At 52.1% G+C, this 19574-nt stretch overlaps 1 protein-coding gene across 6 annotated transcripts in view; it reads right to left on the bottom strand.

The window, feature by feature from the left end:
* Nucleotides 1-285: 285 nt before the first annotated feature.
* FGFR1 (fibroblast growth factor receptor 1) overlaps nt 286-19574 on the bottom strand; it is a 71548-nt gene continuing 52259 nt past the window's right edge. For 3 of the 6 annotated variants that reach the window (XM_074940158.1, XM_074940160.1, XM_074940162.1), the window contains 11 exons: nt 18361-18505; nt 15231-15433; nt 13119-13264; nt 11968-12089; nt 10726-10836; nt 9418-9608; nt 8409-8531; nt 7577-7647; nt 6298-6435; nt 4517-4622; nt 286-2846 (listed from right to left, as the gene is read on the bottom strand). In XM_074940158.1, the coding sequence (XP_074796259.1) occupies nt 2670-2846; nt 4517-4622; nt 6298-6435; nt 7577-7647; nt 8409-8531; nt 9418-9608; nt 10726-10836; nt 11968-12089; nt 13119-13264; nt 15231-15433; nt 18361-18505 (1533 nt within the window). In that variant the 3' untranslated portion in view covers nt 286-2669. The remainder of the gene's footprint in view (nt 2847-4516; nt 4623-6297; nt 6436-7576; nt 7648-8408; nt 8532-9417; nt 9609-10725; nt 10837-11967; nt 12090-13118; nt 13265-15230; nt 15434-18360; nt 18506-19574) is intronic. The other 3 variants (XM_074940157.1, XM_074940161.1, XM_074940159.1) reach the window with 2 other exon arrangements.

Below are 19574 nucleotides of genomic sequence, written 5' to 3'. Positions count from 1 at the left end.
AGGCCCCATATCAGGCTGAAGTGCTCAGAGCAGCCATACAGATTCCCTCCCAATTTACTTTATCCCAAAGCCAGGTAAAGGAGATGGCCGTATATACTCAAGAGTACTTGAAATCCAAAGGAGCAGCCCTTTCACCTGTTGCAACTTGTGCAATGCCAATAGTAGCCGTGCCTGTACCCGTCCCCTCCTCCTGCCCCACCTCCCGGTTCACAAGGAATTAGAGAGTGCACAAGCCTCCCAGAGAGACGCCTCCCACCGGAGTTGGTATAAACTGCAAGGCTGTATCAAAAACTCTTGGTTAAAGTCTTTAATAATTACAAGAATTCCAGATTCATTACAGAAGAGCTTAGAACAATAATATTTCTCCGTACAAAGGCAAAATAAACTTTTCAAGTAACAGCATCCTGGCTCTGGAGTTTGAAATGCCTGTGGGTGGAAGGGAAGGGCTCCTGCTCCTGCGTGTCTGCCACAGCACAAAGGCACCTTTCCCCCAGAGGAACTGCTCCAGGGGGCGAGAGGGTGGGGAATCTGGACTTGGCCTTCAATGGCCGCAGCTAAGAGGGAGAGTTCAGTGAAGTGCAGGTCTAGCACAAGGAAAAGCCAGTTAAGGATGTGGCCTCGTGTAAAAAAAAAAAAAACCCAACAAAAATGTTCCCTTCCACAGCCCAAGCTAAGCAGCCCAGGTTTATCTCCATGCTAACCACAGCCGGGGCTTCCAATACAAGGCAGGGTTGAGGTTTCTAAGAACTGAAAGTGTCACTGGAAAAAGAGCATTCAAAGACACACAAAACCACTGGCCAAACAGTCCTTGCTGAGCCACTGCAAGGAACTTCCCCCGGAACAAGGACAAGGACACCTCTTATTCCGCTTTGGAAGGGAGCTTCCCTTGGCCTTCCACTGGGAAGAAAGAATCTACAGAGCTCCTCCCTGCAGACCTCCTCATCCGCACCGTGCGGATGTACCAGGTGCGTTTAAGGCACTCAAGGAGTTCGTTCAAGGAAGCAGAGCACCTCGCCAGGTGGAGGAGAGACAGGGGCTCACCAGCCCCTGCACTCCACACTCTAGACCAGAGTGCACGGCAGGAGCAATGAGGAGCTGATTCAGAGACAGGGATGGGAAGACTGAAGCAGGCTTGGAGCGCGGCTGGAATGTACATTGCGAAGCAGGATCGGATGTGGCTAAACACCATGGATGCTGATTCAGTATTCCCTGCTCTCTCCAGATGCCCCATGCAAGGCACACAGCAGGGAACCAACTCAGATATGACAAAGGGTTATTCACGCTTCCTACAAACGCCTATGGCTATTGCTGGGAAAGGCGCTTTGCCCCTCCCCACACGGGCAGAGTCCCAGCTCTGTCACTGGCAGTATCCTAAGGCCTCTGTTTAAAATACAGATCACAGTGGCTCTCCAGCACGTCACTATCACACACTCACGCACCAATATGGTGATCCGAGTGCTTCACAAGCTGTGCCCGAGTCCAGAAGGGCCCCTCAGATCCAGAACCCAGCACCAGATGCCAACAGAGGGATTTACATGGGGGTCGAGGTGTGAGAAGGGAGAAAAGGCCATTTATACAATGACAACATATTCCCGAAAGGCAGCAAACATTGTCATTAGTACTGTTTAATACAACCCCATATAAAACTGAAGCAGCAGCGATTTTTATTGAGGGACCTAAACTGAAATAGGGTTTAGAACATAATTTAAAAAAATAAAAACAGCAAAAGTAGCAAAATATATGAACTTTTTTTTTTATAGCAACTGATCTCTACCAGCCACTAGTAACTTACTACCAAACTGGTATATCTCTGGTAACAACCCTTTTTAAAAAGACATGTAAATATATATTCATATTTATACATATTTGTAGCTATGTACACAAGATTTCTTTTTGTTTGTTTTTAGCACTGGTATATTTGGCTGCTTCCTCCACTATCAGTGCTGAGCCGGGGTATATGCTGCGTCTGGCCATTTCCAGCGTACCATGTGTTTGGTCAGCAAAGCAAATTAGTATTGGAATTAATAAGCCATTGGCCAGTCTTCAAACCATCTCACATTGCAATAACCACCCAGCTAGGGTTCCCGCACCATCTAAGACAGAGATGCTTCCGACGCATTAAGATTTCCCAGCCTGCACTTCTTCATCGCTGGTGGAGCTGCACTCAGTGCTGGCATTAGCTTATTGAGCTGTCGAAGTTTGGATCGCGTGGGTTTGCAAGTATAAAAGAACACAAGGATAGCCCAGGTTTCCATGTCCTCCTCCTTGGGACTGTCAGTCTGTCAATCCCTTGCAAAGAAAGGAACGCACATTATTGGCTGGTTCCAGGAGAGGGAGCCTGCAGCTGGTTCTCTGTCTGGGCACTGGCCAAAGAGTGGGGTTCAGTTTTAGTCCACTGCAACTATTCAAGCACAGGTTTCATGGAAAGGAAATGAAAAACAAACCTTTCAGATGCAGACAGTTCACAGCTAAGGTGGCTGGTGAAGCTGGCATGAGACATCGGTGAATTTGGTTATGGGAGATGTGTCTTTGAAATCCTTTACGCAATAGCTAAAAGTGATGGATAGCTGCACAGACAGCTTCGTGGCAGCAGCCTGGATAGCAGAGACGCATGCAAACACACACGCACACACACAGAGTTGTCAGTCTGTTGCATGGAAGTCCCAGCCTCAGCGTCGTTTAAGTCCACCGTTGGCGTGCTGATGCGGGTACTTGGGAAGACAAGGTTCGTCTGGAAGAGGATCGTGGGAAAAAACTGAGTCCTCCCCCGAGGAACAGGTGGAGCTGCGGGTGTCTGGGAAACTGGGAGAATACTGATCCAGCGGCATGGAAAGATCCAGGTATTCCTGGAGGGGACAAAATCCCAGGGACACAGCTCAGACCGAGAATCCAGAACCCAGGTTAGAAGAGGCCATGCAGTGAGCACACTACACTAAAGAAACAAGCAGAGCCGAGCCAGGAACCTCAGTTTCCCCACATGCGAGGGAACCTTTGCCCTGGTGGGCATGGGAGGCATGTGCATGGAACTCCCAATGATAACAACAGGCACCAGCGACCACACCGCATGGAGCCAACAACTCCAGCTCACTCACTTCTGGACTGAGGACACCAAGTTGGGGTAAATGATGCAGAGACTCTGAATTTGAAAGTCTCCCCGTAAAGAGGTTCTATGGGAGAGTTTGATTTTGGAACAGGCATAGAATCATAGGACTGGAAGGGACCTCGAGAGGTCATCTAGTCCAGTCCCCTGCACTCATGGCAGGACTAAGTATTATCTAGACCATTCCTGACAGGTGTTTGTCCAACCTGCTCTTTAAAATCCCCAATGATGGAGATTCCACAAACTTCCCAGCAATTTATTCCAGTGCTTAACCACCCTCACAGTTAAGAAGTTTTTCCTAATGTCCAACTTAAACCTCCCTTGCTGCAATTTAAGCCCATTGCTTCTTGTCCTATCCTCAGAGGTTAAGAAGAACACTTTTTCTCCCTCCTCCTTGTAAAAACCTTTTATGTACTTGAAAACTGTTATAATGTCTCTCTCAGTCTTCTCTTCTCCAGACTAAACAAACCCAGTTTTTTCAATCTTCCCTCACAGGTCATGTTTTCTAGACCTTAAATCATTTTTGTTGCTCTTCTCTGGACTTTCTCCAATTTGTCCACATCTTTCCTAAAATGTGGCGCCCAAAACTGGACGCAATACTCCAGCTGAGGCCTAAGCAGCAGGAAGTAGAGCAGAAGAATTACTTCTCGTGTCTTGCTTACAACACTCCTGCTAATATATCCCAGAATGATGGTTGCTTTTTTTGCAACAGTGTTACACTGTTGACGCATATTTAGCTTGTGGTCCACTATGACCCCCAGATCCCTTTCTGCAGTACTCCTTCCTAGGCAGTCATTTCCCATTGTGTATGTGTGCAACTGATTGTTCCTGCCTAAGTGGAGTACTTTGCATTTGTCCTTATTGAATTTCATCCTATTTACTTCAGACCATTTCTCCAGTTTGTCCAGATCATTTTGAATTATAATCCTGTCCTCCAAAGCACATGTAACCTCTCCCAGCTTGGTATCATCCGCAAACTTTAGAAGTGTACTCTCTATACCATTATCTAAATCATTGATGAAAATATTGAACAGAACCAGACCCAGAACTGATCCGTGCGGGACCCCACTCGATATGCCTTTCCAGCAGGACTGCGAAACACTGATAACTACTCTCTGGGAACGGTTTTCCAAACAATTTTGCACCCACCTTATAGTAGCTCCATCTAGGTTGCATTTCTCTAGTTTGTTTTTGAGAAGGTCATGCGAGACAGTATCAAAAGCCTTACTAAAGTCAAGATATACCACATCTACCACTTCCCCACTATCCACAAGGCTTGTTACCCTGTCAAAGAAAGCTATCAGGTTGGTTTGACACGATTTGTTTTTGACAAATCCATGCTGACTGTTACTTATCACCTTATTATCTTCTAGAGGCTTGCAAATTGATTGCTTAATTATTTGCTTCATGTCTTACCTGGTTGGAAGTCATGGCCACAATCCTATCCAAGTCTTCTACCAGCTGCTTAAAAGTGGGTCTCTGGGATGGGACTGCGTGCCAGCAATCTCGCATCATCATGTATCTGGAAACAGAGGAGTAAGAGGAGGCTGAACAAGCCTCCTGGAGACAATTCCGAGCTTGCTAGTCTGTCTGCTAGAGCCCAGGGTACAGCAGCTGGGCCAGCAGCAGCCCCAAAGTTGAGTGAAATGGAGCAGGGTGCAACCAGCCCACCACAAAGCTGCAACCCTCAGGGCTTCCAGCTCTTCACACAGATCAAAATGGAGAGCTGCTGTCTCCTTTGGGGGGTGCATCAGGGACTCTGTGGGCCACCCAGGCTGCAGTGAGCCAGCGGGCCGCATCTTGGGCCAGGACAGAATCAGAGAAGATGTTATTTCTCAGGATTAGCGTTAATCCTTTTCATTAAAAGAAGATGACACCCCACCCCACCCCAGGCTGGGCACCCTGGGAAGGACGTTGTCACTTGTTCTAAGAGGAAGATATAACTAAAGGCTAAGGTAGTCCCTGCTCTGGAGTCAAGCTGGGATTCTCGCTTGCTGAGGAATAACAAAGGAAGATGTTGATTACTGCAAACAGATTCAGCTGAGATTTCTGCAGGGCTGGGAACTGCTGGGAAAATAACCCGGAACATCTGCCATTGCCCAAGATGTGCCCTTGACACTCAGCTCTCGGCGGTGCGGCTTGCACAGCTGAGGAAGCTGACTTTAAATATGGTCTCTGCCAATCTCTTGGCTGTTTTGCTGAGCTCTGGCTTTGCTGCAGCCCCAGGATCCTTGGGCTGGAGGAAGGGACATAAAACAAATGGGTGGAAGTCCAGCAAGGAGCAGTATAGAAAGGACACAGGTTAGGAAGAGGAGCTGGAACAAGCCGGGCAGGGGCAGGGACGAGGATAGAGCTCTGTCCCCAGATCCGCCAACAAACATCACACAGAGGATGGAAAGAGCCCAAGTGGCAGCAGGAGAAATGTAGGTTTTACAGGATGAAGAAAAGCAGTGATCTGTGAACAGGCTGGGGATGGCACAGGCTGCCAGAAGAGGGGAAGGAATGGCCTTCGCTGGAGACACTCAAAGTTGAGACGGGGAGTCAGGGAGGGGACTTCCGCCATCAGCATGTTCCTGGAGGCTAATCTTCTAACTCTGAGTTCTAGAAAAGATTCCCCTCCTCTCCTCCTTGTTTTCCCAAGGCTGTTTATTTTAAGGACATGTCTAGCTAACGAACCACCAGCCGATGTGACTAGCAATGAGGATGCTGGGCCGAAAGCTGCTTCCGCACTGGGGCAGCCAGAGGAACAAAATTAATCTAAATCAAACGCCTGCAGCAGCCCAGAGCCTCTCCTTCCTCAGAACCACACAGCTCAGAGTTCTGGTGTGAATCAAGAACCCAAGGCTTGCCAGTGGGCTCTAACGGCTTGTCTACACATGGGGAGTTAGTCCTAATTAACTCCGTGTGTAGATGCCCTTATTCCGAATTAGCTTAATCCACTGAGGCATTCTAATTCCTGAATAAGGGTGTCCACACATGGAGTTAATCTGGGAACAGTTAATTTGCTTTAAATTCACACCCTACTTTATTCTGGATTAACTGTCATGTACTGACAAGCCCAGATCAATTTCCCGTGACACTCATCTGTCAGCGAGGGTTCTGGCACAAAGCTGGGGGAGGAGACAGGTAACATCAGTCAGGACTCTGCACCTCCTTCCCCACCCCGGCTTTGCTCCCTGGCAGAGAGCTGCACTTACAGCTCATTGGTGCAGTTGCTGGGCTTGTCCATTCTGTGGCCTTCTTTCAACAACTTGAAGAGCTCCTCAACAGGCACCCCGGGGTATGGCGAGCCGCCCAGCGTGAAGATCTCCCACAGCAGCACGCCAAAGGACCACCTGCTCCAGACACAAAAACACAGTATCAAACAGGCACAGCTCCCACCACAACACTGCCCTGCAACCCATCCCTCTGCCCGACTCACAGCTCCTCTGGGCAGCTGCAGACACGGAGAGGGGAGAATGCCTGAGCTCGCAAGAACAACGCCAGTGCTACCCACTGAGAACACAACACACGGGGTCCATCCGTCGCAGTGGAAGTAAGTCACAGTCCTAGTGCACTACACCTTGCCCCTTGTTAGGACACCAAGGCCAAGGTTTGCATAAGTGATTAGTGATTTTGGGTGTCCAACTTGACATGTCTTAAAAGGGGCCTGTTCTTGAGAAAACGCTGAGCGCCCATGTTGTGAAAATCAGCAAGATGTCTCAGGTCATCCAAAATCACTGGGCACTTGTGAAAAACCTTAGCCCAGGTGCCAAATTCAGCTTCTAGCTCCACTAGTACAAGCGGGCCGGCTTCGATGGCCTCACAGCCGTGCAGCTGAGAGCAGAATGTAGCCTCCAAGCATTCATCATCAGAAGGCATCGGACAGGAGAGAGTTTAAAAGCTTCCGATGATTTAAAAGATCTTTGCAGGAAAGTGAAGAGCTCAGATTGGCAGCTCTAATTCAGAGGCATTTGGAAGACAAACAAGCCCTGCTGCCAGATCATTTAGACTCAAAATATTGTGTCTGCTTATGACAATTATTGTTTCATTAGATTAAGATGACTCCCATCTGGTGCTTTTCACCTTTGGGAAAATACCCAACACAAAGGAGGCTTATGGAGAGGCTGCTTGAATGCCACCTGGCAGGCCGATGGCTAAATAGGAAGGGGAGACATGCAGACAGAGTCTCAACAAGATGTGATACAGCTGATGGGCTGGGAGAGCAGTGTGGATGGGTCAGCAATATGGAGCTTCATTCAGAGTCCAGCTGCACATCTGCGTTTGCAGTGGAGAACGCTCAGCACGTTGGAGAGAGGCGGGTGTTATCCATGAGAGAGGGGAGAGGAAAAAAAGTTCCCTGGAACAGTGATTTTGGGACAGCCCCTCCCAAGACCCAGCTGGTCCTAACCTAGTCTATCCTTTGAATTGTGCCTAGGCACGCATGCTGCAACACAGATATCTCCTCATGGCTGGCAGGAGCGGTGGGGTACTCACACGTCGCTCTGATGGGTGTATATTCGATCGAACAAGGCCTCCGGTGCCATCCACTTCACTGGTAAGCGACCCTGGAATGCAGGAAAGCCCCCACACCTGAATTCAGCCTCCAGAGGAGAAGCAGGCTTGATTCTGTACAATATGTTAGCCTCCCCTCTGTAACTGAGACACCCAGCCGCGGTTCACGGCACCCTGGGCACTGCCATCAAGGGAATCATGACACCTACGCTGGGCAAGTCTCTGGCAAAGAGGGACCTTCGACCTGGGTAAAAAGGACAGAGGATGCCCAGTGCTCCATCCCCGAGGGCTTTACGGACGATCACCCACCACCAAAATGCAGCCTCCCCTGCGGGGGGGAAATGGTAGCTGTCTAAGCCCTTTCTCCTAACCGGTTAGTGCTGCCACTCTTGTGCGAAAGGCCAGGGAGTGTTCCATGATCACCCGTGTTCGGGACCTTGACACCAGGAGGAGAAACTCGGGCCCTGCTCTCTCCCAGCCCCGAGACGTCATCCGCCTTGGGAACATGGCCTTCTCGTTGCCATGGCAACTGAGCGGGGTGGGCGGCTGAGGGCGAGGGCAGGCCGTGGGGAGAACGAAGGGAGCAGAGGGCATGCTGCCCACCGGGCAGACATCACTCTGCTGTTACAGGACCGAGGAGAATCTCTCTCTCTGCATACGGCAGCCCGTGCTCACAGAGCTTGGGATTTCAGTACAGACACCGCCCTAGAAAGTCTCCAGCCAAGCTATAAATATTGGCAGAGGACTCAGGAAAAACCTGCTAGCTCTAAAGCGGAGCTTCAGCTCGTTCCCCTTCCCCCACTGCACCACTCACATTCGTCGTCTTCTTGTAGTAATCGATGTGGTGGATGTCCCGGGCCAGGCCGAAGTCTGCAATCTTCATCACGTTGTCTTCCGTCACCAGGACGTTCCTGGCAGCCAGGTCTCTGTGGATGCACTGAAGAGAATGGAGACCCCGTTAGGCCGGGGGTTTTTGCTGCTGAATTGACTGGCGTGTTAGAAAAGACCTTGCCTTGCACTGAACTACCCGCCAGCCTTCAAAGGGCCACAGCCACGATCCCAGAGCACAAAACACGGCCAGCACCGGGGGAACCAGGTGCCAAGCCCTAATCCCTTCCTGGCCAAGGCGAGCTGGGAATCTCTAGAGACTCTTTCGCTTACTGCTGATGTATGTGCAGTTGGCCGCGGCTGCTCCAGCATTGTTACAGTGACCTTTCAAGCATTATCAACATGTCCTGATTCCAGACAGAAGGCAGGTAACGGGGGTTTCAGTTCAGTAATTACCTCCTTCGCTCCAGCCAGGGGTGTGCGGAGATGGACTCAGTGCCATTGTATTGCTCATATTTTAATTTTCAATATGTTGGGGAAAGAGGCCAGATCCGCAGCCCTGAACAGCTAAGATTGCTGCTTGTCCACAGAGCCCAGACAGACAGTACGGCGGCATTGACAGGCCCCAGGCAAAGTCCTCAGCTCTGTTCAGGGACAGGCCTCTGAGGGGAGAAGGGAGTTCGGTCTTCAAGGCTCCCTCGGCCTTTCAGCAGCAAAGGGTCCAGTTAGTGACAGCTGCAGGGGTGGGTTTGGGGATCCTTGGATCGAGAGCCCCAAACTCATTTGACTCAGACCAGCCAAGCACCACCTGAATTTTCAGTCACAGGGGCTGTTTTCATGACTTGGGGCAGATTCAGACTGGGAACCTGGCCTCCATTGACTGGGTCAGGCCCCTAGAGGTGCCCAATCATCACTCCTCTGTGCTCCCCAGCCTGGAGAGGGACGGGGGTTCTGCAAGTGCTCCCCCAGGTACGGAGCTCGCGACCACTGCTCACCTTTTTGGATGCCAGGTATTCCATCCCCCTGGCCACTTGGTACGCGCAGGACACCAGGTCCTTAAAGGAGAGCTGCTCCTCAGGGAGATGGGTCGGGTTGTAGCAGTACTCCATGCCGGGGGGCCGCCGGGCCTGCAGGTACTCCCGCAGGTTGCCTTTGGACGCATACTCCACAATCACATAGAGTGGACCTAAGGCAAACGGGAGGGGACAAAGCCGAGCATCTCAGGCTTCAGGCTTGGATGCACAGGACACATGGCTGCATGGGCATTTAAGCTGTGTATTGTGCACATCCACAAGCCCTTCAGAGCCTCCGGGGCACAGAGTCCCGTGACTGCCAAGTGTCTGTCTGAGGGGTGCCTGTGGGCTTGGGCGGGGGTTTCATACAGGGGAGCTGCAGGAGCTGACCCACAGCAAGGAATCAAGGTCTCTGCTCAGAACAGAGCTCAGGCATCTTGCGTGCGTACGTACACGCCCCCCCGCACACTCTCACACATGTACACATACCACTTCTTTGGCAAGTCAGAAGCTGCTCCTCTGACGTGTGAGGGGAAGAACTGGCCCTGCTCCTGCTCTGTGTTGAGTCAGCCGCACTCCAAGCCAGAAAATCACACAACAAAAACAAACCCAGGCCCACATGCAGGCTGGGTGTGATGTGACTCATCCAACCGCAGGGCTCTGTGACCAGCTCTGGCCATGTGAAAACAAACCGCCCTGTTCCACTCCTCCCCACAGCCAATATAAAGTGAGCTTTGTGTGTGCGCATCCATACACCCACGCCTGCACATATACCTCACAGAGGCTTTCTGGCCCGGCATCCCTTCCGTTCCTTCAGGCCCAAACACAGAGAGACTCTAGAAATGGCCAGACAACTCTGACCCTGCTAGCGTTTGCCAGGAGAGGTGCCTCCCTGTCAGCCACACACTCCCTCTGGTCTTCATAAGAACGGCCATACTGGGTCAGACGAAAGGTCCATCTAGCCCAGTGTCCTGTCTTCCGACAGTGGCAAGTGCCAGGTGCCCCAGAGGGAAGGAACAGAACAGGGAATCATCAAGTGATCCATCCCCTGTCGCCCATTCCCAGCTTCTGGCAAACAGGCTAGGGACACCATCCCTGCCATTCACTGGGCACTGGCCCTTTCAGACAGCTCTGGGATGGCCAACCATTTTCAAAACTCATCTGGATTAAAGTCCCTGTATCTTTCCACCTCTACAACCTCACCCTGGAGCCCCAGGCTACCCCCAGCATTCTTGCTGTCCTAGCAGAGAAGCAGTTTGCTGGAGTCTCAGCCATGCACAGAGAACTTACCATCCTGAGTGCAGGCTCCCAGGAGGTTGATGATGTTCTTGTGCTTGCCAATCATTTTCATCATCTCCATCTCAGATATCAGGTCAGATAAGTCCTTCTCCGTAGCATCAGCTTAAAACACAAAGAAAGGCACAGGTCATGTTTGATCAGGCTGGGTTAAGCTAAAGTGAGACCTAGAACTAGGTCTGCAGCAGCATCCATTAGGCAGCTTTAGATTTACAGACTTGGTTTTCTTTGTCCTCCTCCTTCACAGAGATGCAGAGCACTCGCACTGTGTACGTACAGGCATATCTCGCGGTAGCCCCATCGGAACGATTTCGTCCCAGGAAGTGCTGCAGTATTCACAGCTAAACCAGCATTCTCAGTTTCATCTCCCTTTCCAGGACGGGGCTGGTTTGGGGAGTTGGGTATTTCTCCCCAGCTGCCTTCCAGGTGGAGTGGCAGAGACCGAGCTCAAGCGAGAAAGGAGGTCAGATAGCACTGACAAGCATGGCATCAATTAATGAGCTAAATCAGATAGAGTGAAATCTGTACAAGAGACTTTCCTAACAGGCATTCTCCGGCCTTAAGGGACCACCCACAGCATCCCCGTAAACAGAGTATAATTCTTCTCTGCCTTTATTTGCGGGCCCCTTCCACAACCAGTTTTTATTGCCCCTTTTGTCACTCAAAACAGAGATTGTTGGAGAAGCTATTAGATTGTGCAGGGTGATTCCATCAGAGCAGCTGCTGGGGAGAGCCCAGCTCTCCCTGGGCAGCACGTACCACTGCAGGGCTGAACTGCAGAGGCTCTGGATAAGTGAATGCTGGCTCGAGGGGAGTGCAAACTGGGCGTGAAAGGCTATTCCTTGGCTGTGCAGCCCTTGGCCATGGCTACGCTCTGGGCCTCAAGCTATCTGCTGTGGGATTCCAGCAGCTATAGGCCTATGACAGCAGCTGGGCACACAGAGTCAGAAGCTCTTCTTGAAAAAAGCCCAACTGATGCTGCTAACGACAAACTTGCTCAGTTGGGGCCCAATCCAACAACTCCCATTGGTTTCAGTGGGAGAGAGACGAGGCCCTTCTGGAACACAGGGCTGGCCAGGCCAGGCCTCCAGCAAACATGCACACTCCCCCTGCCTCTCCTCCCCAAGGTACATTTCCCAAAGTCAGCAGGATTGATGCTAGCCTGAGCTGAGACCGACTCAGAGAGGCAGCTGCAAAGCTGGGGAAAACCCTGCAGTGCCTATGGCCCCTACTTACACTTCAGCATCTTGACTGCCACTTTAGTCACACGGTTTGGCTTGTCCTTGTCCAGGCCGATGGCTTCAGCGAGAACCACCTGCCCAAAGCAGCCTTCACCCAGAGGCTTACCCAGGATGAGCCTAGATGAGAGGAGAGAAGAAAGTAAACCAGAGGAGGAAGGATGCAGCTCATGTCTGCAGAGACAGATACACTCACACAGAACAGGACACAAGAGGTAATTCTGCAGAAAGGAGGCAAGTTCCTGATGGGAATTCATGCTCCCCTGGGAAAGGCAGGGCCAACGTCATGGGCGTGCATGGGAATGGGAGAGGACATTGTATGGGTGACACTGCCCCAGTGACTTTAGCACAGACTCCAGCAAGGCCGTAAGCAGGAACGCACGTAATGCTCTTTGCAGGCTGGAGGAGTCTATCTGTGGGCTAAGAAGCCGAGCACAGCTCAGGGCACATGGATTTTTTTGCATATCAGGATGTATTCTAATGGAGAGTTATACAATTCGAACACAGCAACTTCAGAAGCTTGTAATCAATGCAGTGCAGCCACAGCTGGTCATTACACAGCTGAGGCTGCTGGAGAGAGATCAATTCATGTTCCAGGAAGGCCTCACCATCCGTAGATTTGAGTATGAGGTTGATCTCTCTGCAGGGATAGGAATATTCTGAGCACCTTCAGCGGCTGGGGGAGCAAGAGGGGCAGAGGTTTCACGGAGGGGGTTATCACACAGGAAGGCACAAACCCAGCAGTCATTTCTCTTGGCTATTTGAAATCCATTTCAGACGTGACACAGCGGAACAGGCACATGGAGATGCGCAATGCTCCCTGCTGCTGGTCTGGAAGCAGCAAGGGTAGGAGGGAGACGCACATCAGCCCCTGGGAGCACATGCTCACCCTGAGGGCAAAGCTCCCGAATGGCTGTTTCGGGGAGGAACACACCAGCCAGGAGTCCTCCTCCCCATTAGCATAATTATGGGACTTGATCTGCTAAGGGCCTGATCCAGCTCCTGCTGACCCCAGCAGGAGCCTTTCCTTTGACTTCAGTAGCATTTGGATCAGGCTGTGGAGGAATTGTGATCAGATGCAGGAGCCAGCTAGCTACGGAAAGGCCGGGGTTGCCCCTCTGTGGAGCCCGGTGCAAGAGAGTGCGTCACCTGTCCCGGGGGAGCTCCCACCGAGGGTCTTCGGGAAGCTCGTATTCCGAGACACCGGCCAGCATGGGGGTGCCACTAGAGGAGAGCCGCGAAGGCCTGACAAGCATCACCCCTGAGTTCATGGAGGAGCTGGAGTCTGCTGACACCTGCAATGGGAGAGCCAAGGGACAGTGGGTTACCTTCAGGAAGCACCTGGGGCAGGGACATGCTTGGTTCCGATAAGGAGAGGGGCTGCTGACCAAAGTGCTTTAGTTACCTGCTGGAGGCGGAGGGAGCCCTGTCTCCCGGGTACTGAATCTGCTGCAGCATGCAGTGGCCTGGCCCTTCTCTAGGCCCCTCAAAGGGCTTTACAAACACCAGTTATGCCTCACAATCCCCCTGGGAGGAGGCTGGAATCGTTATCCCCAAGTTACAGATGCTGTGACTTGCCTCAGGTGGCAGAGCCAGGGACAGAAGACAGGAGTCCTGGCTCCCACTTCCCTGCTGCACCCAACTACTCCTTTTGCCGTAGACTGGACATGGACACAGACCCGGGCCCCTTTTCCCTCTTCCCCAGGTGCAGCAGACGGGACAAGGACATCGGCTCTCAGACCGACTGAGTCACACCTCATCTTGTGCCCTGTACTGCACCATCCGAACTGGTCTGATTCCTAGGCTTGGTCGCTCATTCCCTAGTGCTGGAGGAGCAGCACGCTCGGCCCCTGGAGGCAACGACTCTCTCTGCTCCGCAGCAAACCCTTTCAGCTGATCTGGGAGTGGCGTCAGTGAGGGTTTAGCAGGGAGTTTCAGACTCGATTACAAGCCATTTGCTTGTGACATGGAACTGAGGAAAAGACCAAGGACACCCTCCAAAAAGATAACCCAGTGTGGAACCCCCACAGTTTGCACGCAAGAAGAACACGGCGTTCTGCATGGATCCAGCTGCTACCATGGCCCCATTGGCATTACTCCAACATAGAGCGGGACTAAATTATTTCTAATTAACTTCCTCTATGCTGTGCTGGTATCATAAAATCTATGCAGCCCTTCCAGCCACTCAGTGTGTAGGCCACACTCCCCCCATCAAATATTAAATTGCCATGACTTCCAGATCCCCCCATAACCCTTACCGACCTGCCGTAAACGCCAAGAGACATGGGGAAGGTTCACAGAGGCACCTGCTCAGCGATGCAGAGAACAGATATTTTTGGGCTGGGGGAATTTTTTTTTAAAACTATCATTACAGTCTGCCCACTTACCCCTACCCCTGTGCCCATCTCATGTCGCGCCCCCCCCCCCCACACACACACACACACTGGCTTTTCTGGCTTATTCTTCTTCCTCCTCTGCCCAAGCTAAGAAATTCCACACTGCTGCATCGACACACTTTCCCCATGGACCATAATCAACCAGACCCTGGAGATCCTGGCCAGGTGCGGCGCTGGGAACTGCAGATCTCTGGATCGCAGCAGTCTAGCTGGACCAGGAGAAGATCTGTCATCACACCAACCAGGCTTACCCCTGGGGAAGAGAGAACTGGGCCCAACCAGAGGCATGGCTGGGAGTTTCGGACATGGGTCAAGTGAAGCCGTTAAGTGGATATCTGATGGAGAGCTATGGGATATGAAAGCGTGTCTCTCACCCACAAAAGCCAGGCCAATAAAAGACATTACCCCACCTGCCCTGTCTCTCTAGCGAGTGCCCAGAAGCATGCATGTGAGTGTATATGAGGGGTTGTTCTCTGTTGACTTAGAGAACTGGGGGTTTTAAAGAGGTTTTGTACAGCACTGGACAGGCACTTTATAAATAGCATAGAAACATGGCAAGAGATCAGCTTGGCGTTTAACCCAATCCACCCGCAACCCTCTTAACAAGCCCACCCACACCCCCTACTCTGAGGCTCTGCTTTGCAAGCAATCCAGATTGCACTTCAGCCCCCGCTGCTCAAATAACATGTTCCCCTCCCTCTGTTCCTCCTCCTGACCCTCAGAGAGACATGAACCTCCCCTGGCTGTTTGTGCCAGTGGCCTGGGCTAGCTCAGACAGGATGGGCCGTCTGGGCAGCATTGCTGGGCAGGCAGCAGGGTCTCTGAGGAGAGGCAGTACATGCAGACAAACCCCCTATCTACTTTCTGTTACCTGTCTGCGCAGTGGGATGCTCTTGGCCAGCTTGTGCACGGCCAGCTGGCTGTTGAAGTCCGTCTTCTTGGTGGTGCTCTTCATCTTGTAGATGATGACAGTCACGACCATGCAGGAGATGAGAAAGGCCCCCGTGCAGTAAATAATGATCTCCAGGTACAGCGGCGAGGTCATCATGGCCGGCCTGTCTTCAATAGCTGGGTCAGTGTGAACAAGGCGTTAGTACTGCAAATCCTTTGCAGGGTGGTGTGTTAGAATGGGGGGAGCGACACCTGCCCACAAAGATTGGGATGAGACATGCCTACCCTCCGGGCCCAGAGAGGCTTTAAGAACAGCTGAGTCCAAGCCAGGCAAACCTCCTGGTTCCAGCTATCTCGGGGTCTGAGCCCTGTCTAAACAAAATAGGACACACAACCCAACATACAGCAGGGACCAGCCAAGGCCAGACACCTCCTCGGTGCCCCAGCATCCCTGTGCACACAGGTGACCGTGTGGTGTTATCAAGCCGCCTCGCCACACAGGTCCTCAGCCAACCAAAGCTTGGAGAGACGCGAAGAACAAGCACAAACCTTTATGTAAAAGGTCACGTATCCCCCTCAGTCTCACCCCACCATAAGCAGATGTTGGCTGGTGGGAAACCTCAGCTGAAGGAACCTGAGACCAAATGGCCAGGCAGTGCAGCCCCTCCACCCAGAGAGGTCACAAATGCAAGTGTCTGGGAGTGGAGTAGCAAGAGGAGGCAGGGCTGTAACCTCCTCCAAGGAGCCGGGGTTAAATGAGAAGTAAAACATACATACAAGTGGGTAGATATATTGGGCTGAGAACTTCTGGGACTTCCCATGGCTCCCTGGCTAGTGTCAGGAGACTGGGTCGGGGCAGTCAGGACAGGAGTCAGAATCAGAGTCTGAATGCCAGAGCCACGGGTCAAGGCAGGTCAGGAATCGGAGCCAAGGCTCAGAACCAGATGATCTGGAATCAGGCCCAGCTGTGCTCGTTAGGCCATCACAAGACTGAGCAGGCGCAGCTGCAGAGCCTTCCACCGATAGCTGGGAGAGCAAAAGAGGCTGGGTGCCCTTGGGACCTTCTGGGATGGTATCGACATCATTTTAACCCGTGCGGCTGTTGCAAAGCAGCATGGACAGAGGGGCACAGCACCTCATCTCTGCATGGCCCAGGCCTGGCTTGGGGACGCCCCCTTTCTGTTCATGGTGGGTAAGAGCGGGAGGGGATTCAGGGACATGCACCTTTGAGGATTTTCCTACCCACTCTGAACTGGGACTGTAGATTTCTAGGGGGGAATTATCAGGAACAACGCGGGGACAAAGGGGACAGGCCAAAATAAAACGCTGTCCTTGTGAGACTGCAAATAGTTTGAACAGGAGTCACAGGCATTAAAAAAAAATTACCACGGGGACTTGGGGTGTTTTTTTTCAAATGGTCACTAGCAGCCCCTTAAAGAGAGTTTCTTTTCATCAGGAGACAAAACCTGCCCCCTCCCCTGGGGGTTTGCCTCCCTTCTGAACTGCAGCAGGACCCCTCTTTACTAGCAAACCCCCAGCTGAGTCGCAGCGAGAGCGGTGGAAGTTCAGGAACAGTTTCAGCGCAGTTGCAGCCAGGCGGCGCGGTGTATTATGCACGGCACCACAGACGGGTCGGTGAGGACACTGGAGTTGCAGTTCATTAAGACACAAGTTCCCCCAGCCCAGCCCTCCCCCCCAGAAGAGCAGAGAGCCTCAGAGAAGGCATTAGAGGGAGTCCAAGCCTTTCATGCTATACCCCACTGGAGAGAAGCAGCCACCATCTCTTGTTCAGATCCCAGAGCTCTGAACGGGGCAGGTCTGACAAGGGAGAAGTGGCTGATAACGGAGAAAGTTTTTGTATGAAAAGCACCACCAGGCGCACCCCAAAAACTTCCTGCAGCTGCCAGTTATCAGGCCTTGTCAGGGAAAGGGACAGGGCATGGGTGAGCCAGACCCATGCCAAGGCAGCAGCACAAGCTGCCCATAGAGGGCTCATGCAGAGGAAATAGCACGGCACCCATCACTGCAACCCCAGCACCCAGGGACCAGGTTCCTCCTCAGGGCAAGGCCAGGGCTACTGATCCTCAAACCGCCCCAGGGAGGGTCGGGGGGGGCAGGGGGGAGAAGGAGACAGCAGCATGAGGCATGGGGGCTGTAGCTGACCCACCACTTTCCCCAATTTATTCTTTTTTGACTTAGTTCTATTTGTGAGGGCTCGGGGGACAAAGGGGACCAGGAACCTCCTCCATAGTCCTCTTCTTTAACCCCCCATCAAAGGCCCAGCGTCAGACTGAGCAGCGCTTCCATTCATGATGGCTTCAGAACCAGCCCCCAGGCTGGCAAGAAGGGCCAGAGAGCTCCTCTGCCTCCATAGGCTGCAATCCCCACTCCCAAACTCCCTCCACGTGCTGCCATGGGGCACTGTGACAGCGCCACCTCTTCTATTGAAACTGAGGGGCAGCCGCTTACACTGAGACTTCCAGGGGAGCCAGAGGCCTGGGTGGTTCCTAGAAACACTGTTATCACCCTGGGCTAATGCATCGGCACTTTGGTCAGCCAGCATGGGGGCACAGGGAATGGGAAACACTGGCATTGCCTGAGAGGACGGAACCAGCCTGTTCTAGCTGGACTGAACCACCAGTTACACGTAAATCAGAGATATGCATTGCCTCGTCCAGGGAGAGAGCGGGTGGGCACGGCCACCAATTCTGAACCGTCCCCAAGGTGGGGAGAGGCAGGGCCCTGGCACCAAGTGGAGAGGGCACACGTTCCTGCCAGCTCCAGCATGGGAGACAGACCCAAGTGCAGCATAAATTACCCCCTTGCTTTGGATTCTGACCAGCAAGAGCTGCACAGGGAGGTGCAGCATGAGACACCCTGGGGATGGGTTGAGTCCTAACTTGTCACCAGGGCAGAGTGGCTGAGAGCACTGCCCTTGCTGGGGAAGTTGGGTGTCTAGGTGTGGAAGAATTGACTGGCAAGCTCTGTGCTTTCCCCAGGGCGGGGAGGAAAGGGAAAGCCCAAGCTCTCTCCCAGGCTGCAATGCATAGTTCATCGGACACAGAAATGAGGTGGGGAAAGACAGCAGAAGGAGGAGTATGTACCTTCGAGAACTGTCAACCATGCAGAGTGATGGGAGATCCCAATAGAATTACCCGCCAAACATGTATACTCCCCAGCATCCTCAAATGAGACATTCCTTAAGTGAAGGACTTCCATTTCTTTGTCTGTTGTGTTAACTCCAGCCGTCTAGAAGAAAACAAATGGAAGCAAAAAACGGACAAGCAAACGACATGAGATCTTCTAGGAACCAAGATGGAGGATGGGGGAGGAACGTGCCCTGGTGTCTCATTTGCCAGACCCCCGGGTAGCAGAGAGAGACCACTGTAGACCTGTTAAAGAGACCCTTAGGACGACCTTTGATCCAGGCTGGCCTAAGGAGATGTTTGTTAAAACCCTTCACCAAACTGAATTTCCGGCCCATCTGAACATGCTGGTGATGGGCTGCATGGAAAAATGGACCTCAGGAAGAAGGGGCCCGCTTAGTTTCATGCAACACAACTGCACAAGGGGAGGCGATGGGATTGCGGAGAAACATGATGGAAGACAACATAGCTGAAGGAGTGGGGTTTGGGTAGGGAGATGACAGACTGTGAGACGGAGGGGAGAACACAACACTGTATTGTCACAGTCAGATCTGGTGCATAGATCGAGGTTTGAAAGCGAGGAGCCATGAGCAAAATAGGGCTGAATCACTTCTTTATTTTGGAGGGGATCTAACTTAGCGAAGATCCCAAGCCCAGATGCGCTGGAAAAGACACAGCTGGAGCGAGAAATGACAGCTTGTGTTTCACAGGGAAGATGCTGGGGTGGTTTAGATGCACCTATCCAATGTGTTTTGCTAATACAGTGAGAGCGCGCAGGGGAGAAACATCCAGGAGGGGAAGGCGGGCAAGCAACACAGAGCACAAAACTAAACTGGCCACTGCGAGTATTTTTCCATGGCTTGTGGCACCAGAAATATAGCAGAAACAAGAGAGCCCAGAGTTTTGTTTTCCACCGCTAGGGACTGACTGTCCAAGTAAGATCCCAGTTGGTGTTCTTCAGTTTACCTTTTGCCATGGGTCTGGTGACAGTGAGCCACGCAGACTGGTTAGCCTCGCCAATATAATTGGAAACCTTACAAATATACTCCCCGCTCTCGGCCTCTGTCACATTATACAGGGTCAGCACCTCCGCATCAGAGCTATTAATTCCTGAGTGCTAGAACAAACCAACAACACAGGAGTCACATTGACACAGTTGGACATCGCAGCCC

Source organism: Natator depressus, chromosome 26 (genome assembly GCF_965152275.1).
Source record: "Natator depressus isolate rNatDep1 chromosome 26, rNatDep2.hap1, whole genome shotgun sequence".
Classification (NCBI taxonomy): Eukaryota; Metazoa; Chordata; order Testudines; family Cheloniidae; genus Natator; species Natator depressus.
This window is presented reverse-complemented; position numbering and strand designations above follow the sequence as displayed.